The sequence below is a fragment of the Oncorhynchus gorbuscha genome, linkage group LG01 (genome assembly GCF_021184085.1).
Source record: "Oncorhynchus gorbuscha isolate QuinsamMale2020 ecotype Even-year linkage group LG01, OgorEven_v1.0, whole genome shotgun sequence".
In the NCBI taxonomy this organism is placed as follows: Eukaryota; Metazoa; Chordata; class Actinopteri; order Salmoniformes; family Salmonidae; genus Oncorhynchus; species Oncorhynchus gorbuscha.
The window spans coordinates 85,401,779-85,423,975 of NC_060173.1; the positions used below are offsets into that span (position 1 = coordinate 85,401,779).

A 22,197-nucleotide genomic window follows, 5' to 3' on the forward strand; every position below is an offset into this window, starting at 1 on the left:
ATCTCCCTGGAAGGTCAGTTACGCTAGCGCGTCGTGGGACATACCTTCCACGTCGTTCATTATTTTCCATAGAACACCTTAATAGCCCCCCATTAATGATTCCTTAAATATTATACCGTATTTGCAGCAGACAACATTAAGGATATTTGAAGATGAATTTAGTTCCAATTTAACATAGTAGGATAATATGAATATTACTAACATGGGTTACATAAACACATGCAAACATAATACAATTATTAAAAAAACAAACATAATTTATGCATACTTTCTCCAACTGTATTTATCAAGTAAATACAGTGCACTTGCACATGAGTCGCGCAGGGTGTGTAGTTTTCTCTCTTTCCTCCTACCAGGGATGGGATTTCGGGTTAAATATTCAAAATGGCGGATGGAGGAGCAGCGAGTCAAGATGAGAGTTCAGGACCAGGTAATCATTACAGAATTTTACATATTCATACTCATATTCAAACACTCTTTCTCTCAACCCATGTAGCACAGAAGAAACGCGACAACAAAATGAGTTAGCCCAATGTTGCTGTTGTACGCGTAATTTTAGTTCATTCACAGCTAGCGGATATTTGACAGAGGGGTAAACGGGCTATTGCAGTGCGATGACAAATTAAAGGCAAAAAACATGCCTCCCTTCTTTGTGTGATTAGAGCACTGTACGCCGCTACATATTCATACCCCTGTCTACAAATGCGATTTAGCATATTTTATTAGTAATTGGCGACGTGTCTGTGGTTTTTATACATGCCATATTCAGATATTGCTCAAATACTGTACTGTAGCTGTACTAGCTTGATAAGATGGCTAGCTTGGCTGCTAAAACTAGGCAGATCGGCTTTGTGTTTATGCTTATTGTGGCGTTAACCTATCTGCTTCTTGGAGGAGGTTTGCATATTCATTTTTCCAACAACAGCCAGCGGCTGTGCATATTACATTATAATCATATTTACAGTAGCATAATAGAAAGCCGAGAAGCTAACTTGCTTGATGTCGGAGGGCCGCAGCGTGTTTTTATATCTTCCCAGCCTTTGTGCTCGATACAGACGTTGTAGCCTGTTTTGTGTTATTCATGTGGGCCTGTCCGAGCATAATAACGTAGTCATAGAGAATGCGGGGTTCAGCATATACCATGAACTATTCGACATTATCTCTCGTTCGCCGCAAAATATGTCAAAACCTTTAGTTTGGCGGTTATAGACCATGCCGATTGTCTCCACTAAGTTTATATCCCTATTGATCATGTTTTTAGATTAACAGTAGGCTAACCCATCTTTTTTCCATCCATTGTGGCAGCTACAATCTGCCCATTTTCAGCACCTAGCCCGTGAGCTAGTGTATTTTCCAGAAGCGTGATATCAACAATAGTACTGCTCTCTTTAGCAGATAAAAGCCTAAACGCTTTAAGAAATGTATAGCCTAACTAGTATTGTTTAGTATTGTTTAGGACGTATTGGTGCTGCCTACCTCCTGGATATGTTTTAAGAAATAAACGATTTTCAATTGATTTTATTTCGATTATTTAATTTGACCACATTCCCCAAAATATAGCAATGACAGTTATATAAATGTTGCTCCTGCCGCCATAAATCCACTAAAAACATTCACGGTCGAAAGGGAAAAAATAGTTGCCGCCATTGTCTCGCCATTCGCTAGTCTGAGTTTGGATGAGAGCTTTGAAGTTTCGCCCCACACAACCGAGTCCCTCTTGTCTTGAGTTCTGTGTGTGCGTCGGTATCGGTGGCGTTTGTTTACGCAGGCTGAATATATGAAACACTTCAGTAGAATGCCTAATTTGGGGACGTTTCCGATATTTAAAAACGATGCCTTGGATTTCGCCACCTCTTGTGGAGAGCGATTCCCGTGTTCAGCATCAGTTTTGAATGCCGTTTCTTTACAATCCATGTCGGCGAGGCCCATTCTACCTGTGCCATTTTTTTCCCGGGGAGGGGTGATGCGTACTTCCGTGACAGCCAGGGGCACAAGAGAGGCCCACATCCAATGAATGTCTTCGGTCTCAGTTTGATGAAAGGGCAGACAAGGGCTCCCACCCATTTTCTTTTCTGGTGACACTGTTTTCACCATGATAATAAACACTTAAGATTTGCTGAAGTAGTTCAAATCTTTTTGCTCTGATGTGATGTCATATTATAGGTCTATTGTCGCCCTTCTTCAACTTTTATGAACATTCTAGCCAGCAAGCACATTTTCCAAAAGATATGACAACTACACAATTTGCTTGCCTGATGACGCAAACTGAATTCTTCCTCTGCCCTATGTTCACTACATACTGTACTTCAGTCTAAGACTGCTATTGTTGAAGTAATTTCTGGTTATGTTATACAAAACAAAGTCATTAGCGATTTGATCATCACTAACCAATCAGATTATCAAAGCCGATGACACATTTTTTAAACGCTGCGTTACCCAGGTGTGTTATGGCTCTGGCCCAACCCATCGGTTAATGGGACCAAACAGAACAGTTAGAGTGTGTATGCGTTCTAGAAATCAGTGGGGAGGTACTCAGATCCAGACTTATGAACTAACGTCCGTGGGCGTGGCGTAGCGTTTGGCCGGAGTAAGGAGTTTGGGTAGCCAGGCAAACTATTTGCTGCTTAGGCTAGGCGTTTGTGTGTGTTTGTGTCCATATTTTAGTTGTAGGCTACATCCCTGTTACTTATTAAAGATAATCTTATTCATGTTGCTGTGTTGTGTCTTGTGCTTTTTTGCAAAGTGTGAAATCAGGTTATCCTTGTCACTGTAGCACAGCATTCACTTATTTTGTTGGGTTCCTGTCTTGTTGTGGGAAGCATTCAGTAAGTCCTTTGTAAAAAAAAGGGGGGGGGGCTTTCAGAACAAAATTGGGTCGATTATGAACTAAGCTACTTTGTGGTGATAAATTATTTTCTAATTTTCACACTCACCCTCCTCACTTCCTCACAGTTTTATATTTTCATCCCATTCCATCCCGAGAGTTCCGTCTATGAATATTCATAGTTGTAAACATGGTTTTCATGAATAATGCATTATGTTCCGTAATAGATGCAAGGCATCTGAAAAGTATGCATGAAGTACGTACAGACAAGCTGTTCTATAGTGGGAGTTTGAGAGGAGTATGTCATGTGCACATAGTGATATACTATACAGTATGTGACTAGATGGATAGTAGGTAGGCTTGGTACTAGATTACCATGGTAAAGTTAACCTGGTAAAATAAGGGACCAGACAGCTGTGTGGGATGTAGCCTAGGATAGGACAAGAGGAAGGCCAAAAAGATTCTCAAACGGGCAAAAGACAAATGAAAATATATAGTGTTGTTCAGGTATAATTTTTTGGAATATACTATAGGCCTAATCCGGTTTGCCAGTAGCCCTGCTAACACTGGGCTAGGCCATTCACATAGGATTCACAGTATTTTGCCTTTAAAAACAATTGGGAAATGTTTATATTATCCCCTTTCAAACAGCTCGTCTTTACCTCTTTCTTGTAGGCATTCACCTTTTATATAGCCATTACTTAGGGTTGTGACTAGAGGGAGTACAGCTATGACCGGAAGTTACATTTTGTAGCAGGTTAGGAGAGCATTTTAATGAACTCTAACCCTTTACCTAACCTTAACCTAAGTCTCCTAACCTGCCACGTTAATTATCCTAACCTGATGCGTAAGTTCTCCTAACTCCTAACTTCCGGTTGAAGCTGTACTCCCTCTAGCCAGAGCCACTACTTTGGCGGGAACTGAGCAAAGAGACATTCAACTTTGACCCTGTTGCTGCAACAGTTGTCATGCTAACCTGAAGCAGCAAACAGCATTGATCAAATTCTATATTTCTCAGATAGGACAAAATGCAATTAACTGCTTTAATTTCTTCACATTCACAAACAGTAAGTTAGCAGTTTGCCATACTTGTAAATCTTTTCTAAATAATTACCTTCTACTGTGTTAATTTTCCTGTTATGGTGAATAAAAATGTGGTCAAAACTTTACAGTTAGCATTATGCGTTCGTGCAGGTAGTGTTCTCCTTGCATCTGCCAAACCCAGATTCGTCCGTCGGACTGCCAGATGGCGAAGCGTGATTCATCACTCTAGAGAATGCGTTTCCACTGCTCCAGAGTCTATTGGCGGCAAGCTTTACACCACTCAAGCCAGCTCTTGGCGTTGCGCATGGCGATCTTAGGCCTGTGTGCGGCTGCTCTGCCATTTCATAAAGCTCCCCACAAGCAGTTATTGTGCTGAAGTTGCTTCCAGAGGCAGTTCGGAACTCGGTAGTGAGTGTTGCAACCCGAGGACAGACAATTTTTATGCGCTTCAGCACTCGGCGGTCCCGTTCCCGTGAGCTTGTCTGGCCTAACAAACCATTTAAAAGGTATTGCCAGCAGGTATCTCACTGGTCATCCCCAAAGCCAACACCTCCTTTGGCCGCCTTTCCTCCCAGTTCTCTGCTGCCAATGACTGGAACGAATTGCAAAAATCGCTGAAGTTGGAGACTTATATTCCCCTCACTAACTTTAAACATCAGCTATCTGAGCAGATAACCGATCGTTGCAGCTGTACATAGCCCATCTGTAAATAGCCCTTCCAATCTACCTACCTCATCCCCATATTCTTTTTAAATGTACTTTTCTGCTCTTTTGCGCACCAGTATTTCTACTTGCACATCATCATATGCTCATCTATCACTCCAGTGTTAATTTGCTAAATTGTAATTACTTCGCTACTATGGCCTATTTATTGCCTTACCTCCTCACGCCATTTGCACACACTGTATATAGACTTCATTTTTTTCTATTGTGTTATTGACTGTACACTTTTTTATTCCATGTGTAACTCTGTTGTTGTTTGTTTCGCACTGCTTTGCTTTATCTTGGCCAGGTCGCAGTTGTAAATGAGAACTTGTTCTCAACTGGCCTACCTGGTTAAATGAAGGTGAAATTTAAAAAAAATACAGATTAGTTGAAAAATCTATTGCGGTGGTTTGTATGGGGCTTTCCTGTAACGACCAGTAATAGACAAAAAGGACATCCAGACATCTTGACACAACTGCAGGAAGCATTGGCGTCAACATAGGCCAGCATCCCTGTGGAACACTTTCGACACCTTCTAGAGTTCATGCCCCAACGAATTGAGGCTGTTCCTAGGGCAAAGGGGGGTGCAACTCAATATTAGGAAGGTGTTCCTAATATTTTGTATACTCAGTGTATATGAGCTGGCTAGCTAGATAGCTGTTAGCTAAATATAAAAAAACTGCAACAACCCAAAACATTGTATAGAAAGTGTCTTTTAGTTGCCTGGCTTACTAAATTTACATATCCTAAATACAATTTAAAACTAATGTTTTTTTTTGTGCAAAAAAATGTAGCAGGTAATGCTGCTATTTGGACTCGGCTGCTTCAATGTCAAGCAGACTGCCGTTTTTGTGTTTATACCAGGTTTATACTTTTTCTTAATAACAAGAACAAGTTTTTCTGTCAGAGAACAACACTAGAATGTTCATAATTGAAAGCGTGCCACGCCGCTACATGATGATAGGGGACATTTATACTGAGGGTCTGGCGGGACATTTTACACATATTACCACAATCATGACTAGGTTGGTTGGTGGAAAATAAAAGTACAGGCTATGTTGCCGGCAATACCTTTCAGATATAAATGCAAGTTGCCAAAAAGTGTTAAAGTTGGTGGCAAAACGTCTTGTTTTAAAAGGTCTATAAAAGTAGGAGAGAGACATGCATGATCAATAGGACTAATGGAAAAAGATTTGGTCACCATAATTGTAGAACAGTGAAATGCCTTATGCACACACAGTTACATGCTAAGTACTGTATTAACAAACTCGTTTAGGCCTATAGGCTTAACTCAGCTACATGATATTAATGGGAACTTAGTTTGAAGTGTTGCCGTGACTTACATACCATGGGTGAAGTTAAATGTCAGTGGAATTTGAATATGCTTATTATTCTACACTCGCTATGCCTCACGTTGAATGTCTCCCTTTCACATTAGCTGTTCCTCTATATTCACTCAGCCTTTCTATAAAAAAGTGCTAATGACTTACCTATTAAATATTCTCTGCTAAAATATTTGCATAATGAATTGTTCGATCCACAGTTGGATTTTGCAGCCACCCTAGCAAGTGTGGTTTAAATAAAGTGCCTTTCTCCTTACTTCTCTTTGCCTCTGAACCCTTCTGTTTTCTCTTTTTGTTTTGCATTAAGAGGGTATAGTGGGTGGTTGTGGTTTGTAAGGAAGAAATATGGGGTGTCTGTTTTTTGGGTATCTCTGTCCTTGTTTCATGGGAGGGAACCTTGTTTTTTTCCATCAACAAATTCACACTTGGAGAGTTAGTGGTTGAAACATTTGCTGTGGCTTTGAGAACGTGAGTTTAAGTGTCCATAAGGGCTCATGGCCAGACCCAGATGCAGACACGAGAGGCAGATGGTTTGCGTGTTTGATATATATTAGTTCCAAAAGGGGTAAACAAGAGAATGGTCATGGACAGGCAAAAGGTCAAAACCAGATCAGAGTCCAGGAGGTACAGAGTGGCAGGCAGGTTCAAGGTCAGGGCAGGCAGACTGGTCAGGCAGGTGGGTACAGAGTTCAGAAAACAGGCAAGGGACAAAATCAGGAGGACTAGCAAAAGAGAATAGCAAAAGCAGGAGCATGGGAAAAACACGCTGGTTGACTTGAAACAGACGAGACGAACTGGCACAGAGAGACAGGAAACACAGGGATAAATCCACCGGGGAAAATAAGTTACACCTGGGGGGGGTGGAGACAATCACAAGGACAGGTGAAACAGATCAGGGCGTGACAGTGTCGTAAACTGGCCTAAATCAGCCTTCTGAAGAAAATGGTTAGCCGTTAGCTTCCTTGGCTGAAAAAGTACTACAAACTAGTCTAATAATAGCCCACACTGCAACTGCAAAAACGCTGTTTTTAGGCTATTGTTTGATTACTGTCCATACTGTTGATTACTGTCCCTACTGCTTTGTTATGCCCTTTCTTCAGTCTCTGTTTGTCTTGGTCACTAGTGTGATAAGGGAGCCAAGAAAAGAGACAAATTCGGTTTAGTTTTTTATTGAGGATTTTTTGAGCAAGGCAAAACCACACATTCATCCCCCTATTTTTCAGAGGTCTACCCCACAAAACAGTCAGATTTAATTTTAACATTGCTTTGACACCCCACTCTGTCAGTCGGCGCCTGCCTGCTCGCTACATTAACTTCCAAGGCATGTTCTACTACACTAGATTAAAAAGAGTGAAATGGGAAAAAAGCCGTCTGAATGAGAACAACTAGCCTAATGGAATTTAAAGCTAATCTAAATATGCTAATCTTCACACGCTTCATAAACATAGCTGATAATACCCCCCCCCCTTTCTGTTTCTCTCTCTCTGTCTCAGTAGTTGTGCAGAGTGGAATGCCATAGCCACAGGGGGTCTGGTAGTAATGACAGGCTCGTGGTGGAGTTATTTATTCCCCCCCACCTCCAAGCCCTCATTAATTACCAGGCCTGGTCTCTGTGACTCCTGGCGGACTTTGGGACCAGCAGTCCGAGACATTCTATTAGTTCTATTAGCACCTTTCCACGCCAACGTGCCCAGACCACTGCCGACAGGCCTCGCACTGAATTCTGGGCAGTTGTTTGCCCTGTTTTTTTACCTGGCTCTCTCAGCTAATTACTCTGCTGCCTGCATTCTGCCGGTAATTGGGCTTAGTTTGAGCCCGGACATCTTAAAAAAAAAAAATATTCCCCTGTTTTTTATTGTTCTCCAAAAAAGCCATCCAATTAATATGCTAATGAAATGATACATATTTATGGTTTTTAAATTATGCAGAAAGCTTTCAGAGCCCGGTGTGAAATGAATTGCTTACAGGACTTCAAAGCCTTGAATCGCTAACGAGGTAGGGCCTGATTTGCATACAGCTTTAATCAGTTGAATACTGATTATACTCCATTATAGAATGGGGTGGGTGGAGGGAGAGAGAGAGGAGCCAGCTGCACTAGTTGTTTCTGTTTTCTTCCAGAAAGAGAGGGAGAGATAGAACTTTTTCAGTAGTTGCGACAATCCTGCCACGCATTGGAGAGAGGGAGGGAAACTGTTGAGAAGAAAGGAAAGGTAGAGAAAGATCGATTGAGAGTGAGGGAGAGCTGTTAGTCTAAAACCCATTGGCTTAAGTGGAGTGCTGAGGCTGTGTCTCAGTGTTGTTCAGTGGAGCGTTCAGTGGACTATGCCAGTCTGTCTGTGTCTTGTGTGTGTAGCTGTAGTTTGACTGGACTCTGCACTGACCAGTGGATAGTGAAGAGAGGGAGTAGGGAGAGGAGGGGCAGTGTGCAGTCCGGCGGAACCAAGCCTATCTGCCGCCGCCAGCTTTTGCAAGCATGCTGGAAAATACAGGTTCTACAGAAGTGGGTGAGTCATGTGGTCCGGTGTTGTGTGTTTGTGATGTTGATGATGATGGGGTACCAAATACACCAGATATTGTTGTTGTGGGGGGAGGCCAGGGAGAGCTGCTCATTTTGGAAGTGGGCTACTCATTTGCCGAGAAGGTGCTTAAGTACCAGCTCCTGGTGGCAGGCTTGGACATCCACGGGTAGAGGTGCAAGCTGGTGGCGCGGATATTTGGCACAGCCTTGCAGTGCGTGTCCTCCAGATTGCAGGCCTGATAAAAACTAGGGCAAAGCAATTGGCTAGGTACTGCTTTGTTTCAGCTATCGTGGGCAGCCTAGCTGTTTGGAGAGGGAGGTGCTTTCTGTACCCTTACATGCCATGCATAAAGGGACCTTTTGAAATCTACCGATTTGATTGGTAGATTCAAATAAAGTATTTCAAATGTGAGTGTGAGAGAGAGAGCGAGATCGTCAAGGAACAAGTCAAAAGGGGATGAAACATTGTCCTGCTGGGCTTTTATGCATGTAAAGGCATGCTTCAAAGTGTATCCCCTAATTGCCATTGTTGAAGATGTTGATTTCCACTGTATTAAATGGGGCGTTTTCTAATTGTAAAATTTTCACCTGGCGCAATTTTTTAAACCTGTTTTTTTTATGGAAACAATACTCTGCATGTAGGCTAGAGGTAGTTGTGGGTGTGTAGCACATCAGAAAACATTATTATCAGACTCTGTTGGAAGGAGTGGGAGTTGTCTAGTGTTATTGTATTAACTGCGGCATACGACATCAGATATTTAAAAGATGTGGGCTTTAGGCGCTGATTTGGGATGGGATGGTGGGGCGTTACTTTTAGATGACAGTTGAGTGAAAGTCTCTCTCTGTCTGTCTGTTTTGTCTGTCTGCCTCTTTCAGATTCTAGAATGAGTAATCCATCAGAAACTAGTAAATGTGCAATGGAGAGTCAGAGTGGGGACGGAAACACAGGTGAGTTACCTGCTGTGACCTGCTGCTGCATTGCTCTGGCTGCCCGCACCTGGAGTGTCGTTCAGGAGGCACAAACGGTTTCAAATAGTCACAAACGGACAGAGAAAATGTCCTTGGTTGTTAGACTCTTAAGTTCAGGTAATGGTCTTCTGTTTAAAAACCTGTGGTCCTGTTTGGTGCCCTCTGAACACCCCCCCGGGTCTGCACTCTGCTCACTTCAATGTCCTACAGAGTGTGTGTTTTTATTGTGTTGATTGAGAAACCTATTAGAGAGAGAGGTTCAGTGAAAGTTAATTGGGTTGTTGTGCTGTTGCTGTAATTAGAGGCTACTGTGTGAGTATTATGTTCACACGTGTCGATTTGTGTGTGCGTATGTGAAAGTGTGTGTGTGTGTGTATGTGAAAGTGTGTGTATGTGAAAGTAATTAATTGCTTTTCTGTTCTCAGGAGTCCAAACGAATGGACTGGACTTTCAGAGGCAGACAGTGCAGGCCACAAATGCAATCACCAATGCACATGCACAGGCTCTGCTCCAACAGGTAACTCACTCACTCACTCAGACCAAAACGCACACAGGTTTGATGTTTTTACCAGAGAGTGTGTGTCTGTGTGATCTGAGTATATGTGGGCGTATTTTTTGCACGTGCCCAGGCTGGCAGAAGTGTAGTTGAAATGAGGAGAGGGGACAGAGACATGCCAACAGAACAGAGCCACACACACTAGAGCCGGACGATATGGACAGAAAATCCATATCGTGATAAATCTAACCATTTTACTCGTAAACAGTAAATATGAAACGTTTATTTTTATTACTTTACATTAGCGGCAGGGCACTATAATTTTTTATTTTCAGTGCGAAGTAAGAAAACTGAGATGGTAGCCATGATTCAAAAAGTCAGCTATTCGATCTAACATATCCAGGGAATGCATGGTTGATATGTTGATGTGCGACCTGTCAAATAGGATCCAGAAGGATCAGATTTATTTTTGGTTCTTTAGAGAATCTGCCGACATCTTTGTGCATATTGGACTTTAAGCTGTATTATTCACAACCTGAGGAAGTGGGAACTCAAAACACTTGGCTGGATTGCTTACTCTAAATATGATGTTGTTGCTATATAGCCATGTAGGCTAATTGATTAAGCTATCAGTGAATGTAGGCTAATGTCCTACAAAAACCTTTCAGGACTAGGTCTAGGCTAATTTATATAAATGGCACACTCTGCTTTGCGCACCATACTAACTAGAGTCTACTCTGGTTGTAAAGTTGTGCCATGAATTCAAGAGGTGAGAAATACATGATATACTCTCAGAAAGCTGTGACTCTCCTCTGTAACTACAACAACAGTAGTTGCTTTGAAAACTGTATGTTTCCCGCAATTACATTTGGAGCAACTGTCATATGCTTGTGCTTCACAGTAGGATGAGGGAGTGAGAGTGGCTCGCTCACACAAAATACGACAGCGAAATGGGGCAGATACTTTCATAGCAGGAATCAACATAATGCATAGGCTATTACTGTTGACCAAATATTGGTTTTACAACAATCTACAGGAATGTCGTGTAGCAAAATCACAGAAAATTACCTTCGTAGGTAAAATGTTTCGGTAAGAGGAAGGCAATATCCGTCATTTTCGGTTTACCATCCCAGCTCTCACACACACACACACACACACACACACACACACACACACACACACACACACACACACACACACACACACACACACACACACACACACACACACACACACACACACACACACACACACACACTACATGTAAATGAGCCAGGCTCTCTCGGTATCGCCTGGCAACAAGGCAGATTAATCAACCCTGTATGCTAATTAGCTACTCTGCGGTTGCTCGGAAACAGATGGCGAAGAATATGCAAATCTCTGCAGAATTTACATGCACCGCATAACAGTTTTTTAAATTAACTTCTCCACTCACCCCTCCCTCTTTCCTCTCTGTTCTCTGTGGGCTGCAGTACATTCCTCTCCTGCTTTCCTTATGTCGATCATTTTCTATTTAGAGAATACCTTCAGTGTGCTACCTATTATTGAAACCCTGTTTTTGTGTTTATGTGGCAGTGTGTGTGGGATTGTGTTTTGTCTTGCTGTGTATATGTTTTTTCTCTTCTTCTCCACTCCAATGTTGAACATTAAACATTTTGGTCTTTGCTCATTATCTCTAGTCAAGACTCTGACAGATATAGTTGCAAGAATTAGGGCATCTGAGTACAATAAGTATCAGTCAACATCATTATTCAAAAACAGATCGACATAATGTACAGACGACTCGTGATAAATGCAATGGCTTGAGACTGGACTTAACAGGAACATGTCGTTATCAGGAGCAATGTAAAATAATGCAGTTGAACTGAGACTGGAAAACTGTATTGCACTCATCGAGTTTACAGTTATCAGGAGTCGCCTGTGTCTATATGACATGTATCTGGGAAGGTTATTCTATATAAGGTTATCCTATGTACTCTGCTCCTAGTCCAAGTCTGAAGACTCGGGTGCAATTCCGACCTCCGTCCAGCAGGGGGTGCTGCCTCAGGCCCAGCTCATGCTGGCTGGGGGACAGATAGCTGGAGTAAGTGTCATGCTGTCTGCCTGCCTGCTTGTCGGTTCATCTGTCTGTCTGTAATGTGCTGGTTCTCTATGGCTTCCTCATCTGCACTGATCTAAAAGAACAGCAAATACTCAGGAGGTATCGTCGGTATATTGGTTTCACTGTTCTCAGATCAGTGCATATGAACGGAAGGAGACTATTGAGATACACCCAGAGAGAGGGTGGGGTTATGTCCAAATACTATTTTCCTTGTTTCCTCTCCTTAGTGACCGGTGATTCGATATAAAGATTGAATGGGAATTGATCTACCTACCTTATTCATTCTACCAATTCCTGCTATGATCAGTGTTGGTGGGAGGAACTGAGAGAAGAGTATTGGGACGTAGCCTGTGTGGGCTTGTGCACATGTGCAATCATGCCAACCCCACGACAAACATCACCCTGGTACCATCTTTTGGTTTGTGTGTGAGCGACCGGGAGCCCAGGCGTCATACTCATTCATGATCATTCTGTCGCATGGCCAGAAAGCCCTCACATGTGATAGAGTCATGTGACCTAAAGATCAGACAGCCAGTGGCTGCGATGAGAAACCTCTCCAAACACCAACATCATCTCCCGTCCAAATGCATGAGTCCTCTCCTCTCTCCGTCTGTTGGGCCCTAAGGCACTCAGTCACTGCATCACATGTACTGCTAGTTTTGTAGTCCTTTGCAACTTGAAAGACCTTTGACATTTTGAAATGAATGGTGAGGGGCATTTGTCTTGACATACTATTGTTTCTCTTCCAACCGCTCACTCCATTTACATTATTCTCTCTCTTTATCTCTGCGCCCCCCTCTACCTTTCTCTCTGCCCTCTCCACAATATCTGTCATCTCTGCCTTTCTATCTCCCTCTTTCTCTCTGCCCCCCCTCTCGCTGTCTCCCCGTCTCTTTCGCTTTGACCCCCCCCGTCTCGCTTTCTCTCTCCAGTTGACCCTGTCTCCAGCGCAGCAGCAGATGTTTTTGCAGCAGGCCCAGGCCCAGCTCTTGGCAGCAGCCATGCAGCAGCAATCAGCCAGCCAGCAGAGCAGCACCACGGGGGCCAGCATCTCTGCCTCTGCAGCCACCCCCATCACACAGCTGCCCCTGTCCCAGCCCGTCCAGATCACCTCTGTAAGAGAAAAACACACACATCAAATATATGAGAATGTGTACACACACACACACACACACACACACACACACACACACACACACACACACACACACACACACACACACACACACACACACACACACACACACACACACACACACACACACACACACACACACACACACACACACACACACACACACACACAACCCCATCACTGGGGCTAGACGGAATCTGCAGGGGGCAGAGTATCCTGCTACCTGCTCTAGAAAGGGGTGTAAAATAAAATCCTGAAGTCAAACCCAATACTGTCTCAAAACATATAACAGCCACAGTGTCATCAATTGAATATGCAGGAAACACAGAGCTGTAATGTTCACATCATTCCCCCTCAGATTCCCTCTGTCTCTACTCATCTCCCAGGCCAGCTAAGCCAGCTGGGATACCCGTATGAGATGGCGACCTTCAGCAGTTACCTACCTGTAGTACACCTTTATATCACTGTTATATGAATGACTGGACCTGTAAAATCTACCTAGTAGTACTCATGTATAACACTGCTATATGAATGATTATAAGTATGCTGTTACCTGTAGTACGTTGTAACCTTTTCTCCCTGTGGAAGCTTAATGAAAACTTTCCTCTGTTGATCTCTGTTGTATGAATGAGTGCACCTGTAGAATGAAGCTAGAATAAAGGCCAGCAGGCAGCAGCTACAGTATCACCTCTAGTTGACCTGTACCCCCCTTACCTGTAGGACTAGACTAAATACTGGCTTCCCTGTAGTTACGAGGGTTCCTCACTTCCTGTGTTTGTGTGTGTGTGTGTGTGTGTGTGTGTGTGTGTGTGTGTGTGTGTGTGTGTGTGTGTGTGTGTGTGTGTGTGTGTGTGTGTGTGTGTGTGTGTGTGTGTGTGTGTGAGATGACCAACATCAGCATGAGTGGTGTGTGACTATACGTGTCTGTGTGTGCCTGTAGTAATGTGTGCTCCTTTCTCCCGGTGGGTGTGTGCGTGAGGACTTTCAGCAGTTACAGCAGCTGCAGCAGCAGAACCTAACCATGCCCCAGTTTGTCCTGGTTCAACCTGGCCACCACATCGCCACCCAGCTGCAGCCTGGTCAATTCATCATCTCACAGACGCCGCAGAGCCAGCAGAGTATGTACACAACGCAGAGTATGTACTACACACACTCACACACACACACACAAACACACACACACATGGACACAGGCACGCACACACACGTGCACAAACATACACACTCGCCCGTCCTCGCTCACCCTCCTTTCTTACCTCTTAAATGGTCTCCATAATTCTCTCAACAGGTTTCCTGCAAGCCCATAATCTTCTAACTCAACTACCTCAAAGCCAAGCCAACCTCCTGCAGACTCAGCCAAGTATCAACCTTGCCTCACAGGTCAGACACTACAACTACAACTATCACTACCATGTTTAGTTTGTCATTTCCTTTCAGCCCTAACCCTATACTTCCGTCCTGTAGCCAGCAACTCCGTCCCACACGATAGCAGCCACGCCCATCCAGCCCCTGTCTCACAGTCAGACCCCGCCCAAACGCCTGGACACACCCAGTCTGGAGGAGCCCAGCGACCTGGAGGAGCTGGAACAGTTCGCTAAGACCTTCAAACAGAGACGCATCAAACTGGGCTTCACACAGGTGGGTGTATGGTTGGTGTTGTGAGGGAGCTGTATGAAGGTGTGTGTACGTGTGTACATTCTGTGTGTGTGGTTTGGGGTATTAGCGAACTGCAGGAAGGTGTGTGTGTGTGTGTGTGTGTGTGTGTGTGTGTGTGTGTGTGTGTGTGTGTGTGTGTGTGTGTGTGTGTGTGTGTGTGTGTGTGTGTGTGTGTGTGTGTGTGTGTGTGTGTGTGTGTGTGTGTGTGTGTGTGTGTGTGTGTGTGTGTGTGTGTGTGTGTGTGTGTATACTTGCATGAGTGTGCATACGTGTGTTTGTGTTAACAGCAGAGCTCTACCTAACCCTCTCTGTCTCCCCCAGGGGGATGTTGGCCTGGCCATGGGCAAGCTGTATGGTAACGACTTCAGCCAGACCACCATTTCCCGCTTCGAGGCCTTGAACCTCAGCTTTAAGAACATGTGCAAGCTGAAGCCACTTCTGGAGAAGTGGCTCAACGATGCAGGTATGTCTCTGAGCTGACCGACAGCTGTGTGTGTTTGTACTCTATTGTGTACCGTATTATGCACTGCAGAGTACCTGGTCTTTACTTCCATCCCTGTCCCTTGTCGCGGTGCTGTTTGTGCAGAGAATCTGTCGTCTGACCTGGCCCTGTCCAGCCCTTGCGGCCTGGGGTCCCCCGGTCTGGGCATGGAGGGGCTCAACCGCCGACGCAAGAAGAGGACCAGCATCGAGACCAACATCCGCGTGGCCTTAGAAAAGAGCTTTCTGGAGGTGAGTGAAGTGTTACAGTCTAGATTAGCGCTCACTTGTCTTCACTAACTTACCTCATCAACCAATTTTAGCACTTAAACCATTAGGAAGGGAATCAATTAAATGGAAAAGACTTCATTCAGCATGTCTGGTAAACTGCCCTACTGAAAATAACTGGCCCATGCTGAAAATAACTACCCCATGCTGAAAATAACTGCCCCATGATGAAAATAACTACCCCATGCTGAAAATAACTACCCCATACTGAAAATAAATGCCCCATGCTGAAAATAACTGCCCCATGATGAAAATAACTACCCCATGATGAAAATAACTACCCCATGATGAAAATAACTGCCCTATGCTGAAAATAACTGCCCCATGATGAAAATAACTACCCCATGCTGAAAATAACTGCCCCATGCTGAAAGGAGCAGCCCCATACTGAAAGTAACTGCCCCATACTGAAAGGAACTGCCCCATACTGAAAGGAACTGCCCCATACTGAAAGGAACTACCCCATACTGAAAGTAACTGCCCCATACTGAAAGTAACTGCCCCATACTGAAAGGAACTGCCCCATACTGAAAGGAACTGCCCCATACTGAAAGGAACTGCCCCATACTGAAAGGAACTGCCCCATACTGAAATGGAATACCTGGTCTTTTGCCCTCTTCAAGCAGAACCAAAAACCTACCTCTGAGGAGATCACCATAATTGCTGACCAGCTCAACATGGAGAAGGAGGTGATCCGGGTGTGGTTCTGTAACCGTCGGCAAAAAGAGAAGCGGATCAACCCCCCCAGCAGCGGACACAGCATCACAGGGACAGGCAGCACCCCCATCAAAACCATCTTCACCCCCAATAGCCCCTTGGTATTGACAAAACACACTGGCATGTACATGTACCACACACACTTGCACTTGCATGCATGGACACATACACAGTGTAAGCATGCATTACACACACACACACACACACACACACACACACACACACACACACACACACACACACACACACACACACACACACACACACACACACACACACACACACACACACACACACACACGTAAAGTGTATTTTTTTCTATTCCATGTTCAAGCCTTTTTCTTCTCCTTCCCTGGTGCAGGTGGCCAGTACGGCGAGCCTTGTGACCAGTAACACACCAACCACACTCACTTTAAACCCAGTGATGCCTCTCACCAGCACCAGCGTCTCCGGTCTGACCTTGACAGGTACACGGGGAAAGGGGAGGGACAGGATCATATTTGAAGAAAGAAATCTCAAATTAGGATTCAGGCATAATTCCCTTCCCGTTTCCCACCTGGTACTTAAAAACTAAACACCACCCTCCGGGTTCCGTCTCAGGCACGACGATCGGAGCGACCACAAACACGGCATCTGTCATCTCTACGGCACCCATGGTTACCGCGGTGACCAGCTCCACCTCGCTAAGCCCCTCCCCCACGGCCCTCCAGGCCACGGCAGCGGAGACGGATGGAACCCAGGAGCACACGGTGGTCATGCAGGCACCATCGTCACTAGCAACCAATCTGGGGACAGGTCAGGTGATGGTGGCTGGACCGGGGCTGTCAGCGGCCCTGCAAGGAGCTGCCCAGTTACCCACCAGTTCTAGTTACGCCTCCATGGCTGGCCTTAACCCAGGACTGATGGCATCCTCACAGTTCACTCCTGGGTGAGTAGGACGGGAAAGGGTTTCAGAGCAGGATCACAACACACGTCAAACTACATGAATATATTTCCAGTGCCCATGTATATCTAAAATATGATATAAGCCATGTTGAAACTATTTTGAATAGTCATAGTAGTAATAGTTGCAGTTGAACGCTCATTGCTATGATCATCATAATCTCAGGGATTGAGGGAGGAATAAGGAATTCAGGGTAATCTCTACTGGAATCACTGTGTCTCTGTCTGTCTGACTATACTTGTCTCTGTGTGTAGGGGGGCCTTGCTGAGCTTAGCTCCGGGTGGGCTTGGAGGGGCTATAAACCCCGCCATGTTGAGCAACAGCACCCTGGCCACCATCCAAGGTCTATGGAGCGGCAAGTACACCTGTTTAATTACTCTGCATCTCACACATATGCAGTGTCTTCAGAAAGTATTCCTGGACCTTTTCCATTTTCTTGTTACAAAATTGGTTGTCATTTTTTGCCATCAATCTATACAAAGTGGAAGATAAAAAAATATATATATATATATTTTTTTTTAAATGGAAAATAGTACACAGGTACGTACAGTGGGGCAAAAAAGTATTTAGTCAGCCACCAATTGTGCAAGTTCTCCCACTTAAAAAGATGAGAGAGGCCTGTAATTTTCATCATAGGTACACTTCAACTATGACAGACAAAATGAGAGAAAAAAAAATCCAGAAAATCACTGCTCTAGAGGAGATCTGCATGAAGGAATGGGCCAAAATACCAGCAACAGTGTGTGAAAACCTTGTGAAGACTTACAGAAAACGTTTGACCTCTGTCATTGCCAACAAAGGCTATATAACAAAATATTGAGATAAACTTTTGTTATTGACCAAATACTTATTTGGTTATTTTCATAGTTGAAGTGTACCTATGATGAAAATTACAGGCATCTCTCATCTTTTTAAGTGGGAGAACATGCACAATTGGTGGCTGACTAAATACTTTTTTGCCCCACTGTATATTGTGATTATATAAGTATTCGACCCCCGGAGAACAATACAGCAGCAATTACAGCTGTGAGTCTTTCTTTTTTTTACCCCATTTTCTCCCCAATTTCGTGGTATCCAATTGTTAGTAGTTACTATCTTGTTTCATCGCTACAACTCCCGTACGGGCTCGGGAGAGACGAAGGTCGAAAGCCACGCGTCCTCCGAAACACAACCCAACCAAGCCTCACTGCTTCTTAACACAGCGTTGCTCCAACACGGAAGCCAGCCGCACCAATAACACATTGGTGCGGCTGGCTTCCGAGTTGGAGGAAAAGCCGTGCACCTAGCGACCTGGTTAGCGTGCACTGCACCCGGGCCTGCTAGTGCGCGATGAGACAAGGATATCCCTACCTGCCAAACCCTCCCTAACCCGGACAACGCGAGTCCAGAAAACAGGCAAGGGTCAAAACGGGGAGGACTAGTAAAAGAGAATAGAAACGGCAGGAGCATAGGAAAAAACACACTGGTTGACTTGGAACATACAAGACAAACAGGCACAGGGAGACAGGAAACACAGTGATATAAACACCAGGGATAACAAGCGACACCTGGAGGGGGTGGAGACAATAACAAGGACAGGTGAAACTGATCAGTGTGTGACAGATACAGCTACCACCATTCTTGAAAATACAAAGAATGGTACTCATTGTGTTGTGTTGGATTTGCCCCAAACAAAACGCTTTGTCGTCAGGACAAAAAGTACATTTCTTTGCCACATTTTTGGCAGTATTACTTTAGTGCCTTACTGCAAACAGGATGCATTTTTTGAATATTTTTATTCTGTACAGGCTTCCTTGTGGTTGAATCTGCTTGAAATTGTGAAGTGAATTTCACTGCTCGACTAAGGGACCTTCCAGATAATTGTATGTGTGGTGACAGGTAGTCATTTAAAAAATCCTGTTAAACACTATTATTGCACACAGAGTCCATGCAGCTTATGTGCCTTTTTATGCACATTTTTACTCCTGAACTTATTTAGGCCATAACAAAAGGGCTGAATACTTTTGAAGACATTTCAGCTTTTCATTTTTAATTAATTTGTAAACATAATTCAGGCTATAACACAACAAAATTTTGAACAGTCAAAGGGTTTGAATACTTTCTGAAAGTACTGTATATACATATGCTATTTTCATGTTATATAGCTGGAACTTATACTGTATATCCAACCTCAATATATATAAGTACTTTTCTCTTTGCTCGGTACCTTACAGCAGCGGTTCCCAACCTATTCAGTAAAAAATGTGAAAAACACTGCCTTACATTTATTTACCTGTATAACTAGTCTATACCTGACACTCGTGCACCTGTCCTCCTGTTCTTCACCACATGTTGGTCTCGTCACTGACATCCAAACTCTTCACAGCTCCGGCAGCTAGCTAGCTACACTACCCATCCCCATTAATCCACAGTTACTGTAACTCTCCTCCAACTGACGATGGCTAAATGGCTAGCTAACCCCCTCTGTCCCTCCTTTCTTCCTCCTGTAGCTCTGGCATCGGGTGGCACTCTCCCCATCACCTCGCTGGACGGGAGTGGTAACCTGCTGTTCGCTAACACCTCGGCCGGCAGCACCCCCAACCTGGTGCAGCCCCTCTTCCTGAACCCCCAGAACCTGTCCCTGCTCACCAGCAACCCCGTCAGCCTGGTGTCGGCCGGAGCAGCCGGGGGAGGGGCCCTGCAGGTCACAGCCAACCACCAGGTCACCACGGCGACCGTCCCAGTGCCCGCCTCCACTATCACCACTGCCTCCAAGGCCCAGTGAAGCTGAAGGCTCAAATTGCCTCGAATGACACCCTATGCTCTATTTAGTGCACTACTTTTGGTTAAATGTTGCGTACGATATGGATGGCTTTGGCCATAGTAAGACACTACATGGGGAATAGGGCTGTTGTTTAAGATTTGCCCATAGGCTATTTGCTCAAAACACTTCTTCATCCTCTTCCTCCTTGTCCTTCTGCCTGTCATCTATCATTATTTAATCCTTTTGCTGCCACCAAAAAGAAACCCTCTGTGAAGAGGGTTGGAATTTATATTTTACGTTTTTATTTCATTATTCATTCTCTCTTTTCCCTTGTACTCCAAAAACGATGTGCGACTCCCTGGATGTTTTTGTCGGTGTACGCAGCGGGTCACACAGGAGGACTGGGGCGGCCATTTTCTGAGGCAGGATCATCTTGAACTCTATGGTCTGTGCTCCTTGTGACCCCTGAGGGACCACCTAGCTTTCCCTCTTTCTTCCCTGTCACCTTTTTCAAAAGTATATATCTTCCTCTTCCCTGTTCAGAACATCTTCTGAAATACTTCTAACCAAAAATTTTATTTAACTTTTTTTACGTTTTTTTTCTTCTAACAAAAAATGATTTACTACTAAAGTTCACAATCTACATCATCACTAAAAGGGGGGTTTGCGTGTTTCCCCGTCTATAGTTTGAATTTATTTTGTGTCGGGCTCTGTTGGACAGGTCTCAGCACAAATCATATCAAAATTATATTTTAGAGGCGCTTAGTTTGTTTTCTCTTATTTTAGTGTGTCTGTGAGTGGACATTTTCAGAACTTTGTACGTCTAACATTAATTTAAGCATTAACTCTGATATACAGTACCAGTCAAAAGTTTGGACACACCTTCTCATTCAACAGTTTTTCTTTATTATTACTATTTTCTACATTGTAGTAAAATAGTAAAGACATCAACACTATGAAATAACACATATGGAAACATGTAGTAACCAAAAACGTGTTAAACAAATCAAAATACATTTTATATTTTAGGTTCTTCAAAGTAGCCACCCTTTGCCAGGCTGCATCACATCCGGCCGTGATTGGGAGTCCCATAGGGCGACGCACTGGGCGATTGGCCCAGCGTCGTCCGGGTTTGGCCGGGGGAGGCCGTCATTGTAAATAAGAATTTGTTCTTAACTGACTTGCCTAGATAAATAAAGGTTAAATACTTTAAAAAAAAAAATCCTTGATGACAGCTTTGCACACTCTTGGCATTCTCTCAACCTGTTTCACCTGGAATGCTTTTCCAACAGTCTTGATGCTGAGTACTTGTTGGCTGTTTTTCCTTCACTCTGCGGTCTAACTCATCCCAAACCATCTCAATTGGGTTAAGGTCGGGTGACTGTGGGGGCCAGGTCATCTGATGCAGCACTCCATCACTCTCCTTTTGGTCAAATAGCCCTGACACAGCTCGGACGTGTGTTTGGGGTCATTGTCCTGTTGAAAAACAAATGATAGTCCCACTAAGCGCAAACCAGATGGGATGGCGTATCGCTGCAGAATGCTGTGGTAGCCATGCGTGTTAAGTGTGCTTTGAATTCTAAATAAATCATTGACTGTGTCACCAGCAAAGCACCCCCACAACATCACACCTCCTCCATGCTTCACGGTGGTAACCACCAATGCGGAGATCATCCGTTCACCTACTCTGCGTCTCACAAAGACACGGCGGTTGGAAACCAAAATCTCAAATTTGGACTCATCTGACCAAAGGACAGATTTCCACTGTTCTAATGTCCATTGCTCGTGTTTTTTGGCCCAAGCAAGTCTCTTCTTCTTGTTGGTGTCCTTTAGTGGTTTCTTTGCAGCAATTCGATTATGAAGGCCTGATTCACACAGTCTCCTCTGAGCAGTTGATGTTGAGATGTGTCTGTTACTTGAACTCTGTGAAGCATTTATTTGGGCTGCAATCTGAGGTGCAGTTAATGGCTGATTTCTGAGGCTGGTAACTGTAATGAACTTTTCCTCTGCAGTAGAGGTAACTCTGGGTCTTCCTTTCCTGTAGCGGTCCTCATGAGAGCCAGTTTCATCAGAGTGCTGTATGGTTTTTGCGACTGCACTTGATAAACTTTCAAAGTCCTTGAAATGTTCCACATTGACTTACCTTCATGTCTTAAAGTAATGATGGGCTGTCATTTCTCTTTGCTTATTTGAGCTGTTCTTACCGTAATATGGACTTGGTCTTTTACCAAATAG

General features: G+C 44.1%; 1 protein-coding gene across 12 annotated transcripts; it reads left to right on the top strand.

Moving 5' to 3' along the window:
- Nucleotides 1–343: 343 nt before the first annotated feature.
- pou2f1b (POU class 2 homeobox 1b) lies at nucleotides 344–20,835 on the top strand. Of its 12 annotated transcripts, none has more exons than XM_046363706.1 (16): nucleotides 385–430; nucleotides 9,311–9,382; nucleotides 9,829–9,920; nucleotides 11,887–11,982; nucleotides 12,933–13,115; nucleotides 13,494–13,580; nucleotides 14,124–14,271; nucleotides 14,424–14,515; nucleotides 14,600–14,773; nucleotides 15,113–15,254; nucleotides 15,369–15,523; nucleotides 16,183–16,377; nucleotides 16,638–16,743; nucleotides 16,877–17,204; nucleotides 17,474–17,574; nucleotides 19,709–20,835. In XM_046363706.1, the coding sequence occupies exons 1-16, from the start codon at nucleotides 385–387 to the stop codon at nucleotides 19,981–19,983; spliced, it is 2,292 nt and encodes a 763-aa protein (XP_046219662.1). In that variant the 3' UTR covers nucleotides 19,984–20,835. The 12 variants fall into 12 exon arrangements, with proteins under 12 accessions (XP_046219702.1, XP_046219738.1, XP_046219747.1 ...); XM_046363712.1 differs by having other exon boundaries at nucleotides 15,378–15,523; XM_046363730.1 differs by having other exon boundaries at nucleotides 14,124–14,253.
- Nucleotides 20,836–22,197: the final 1,362 nt, after the last annotated feature.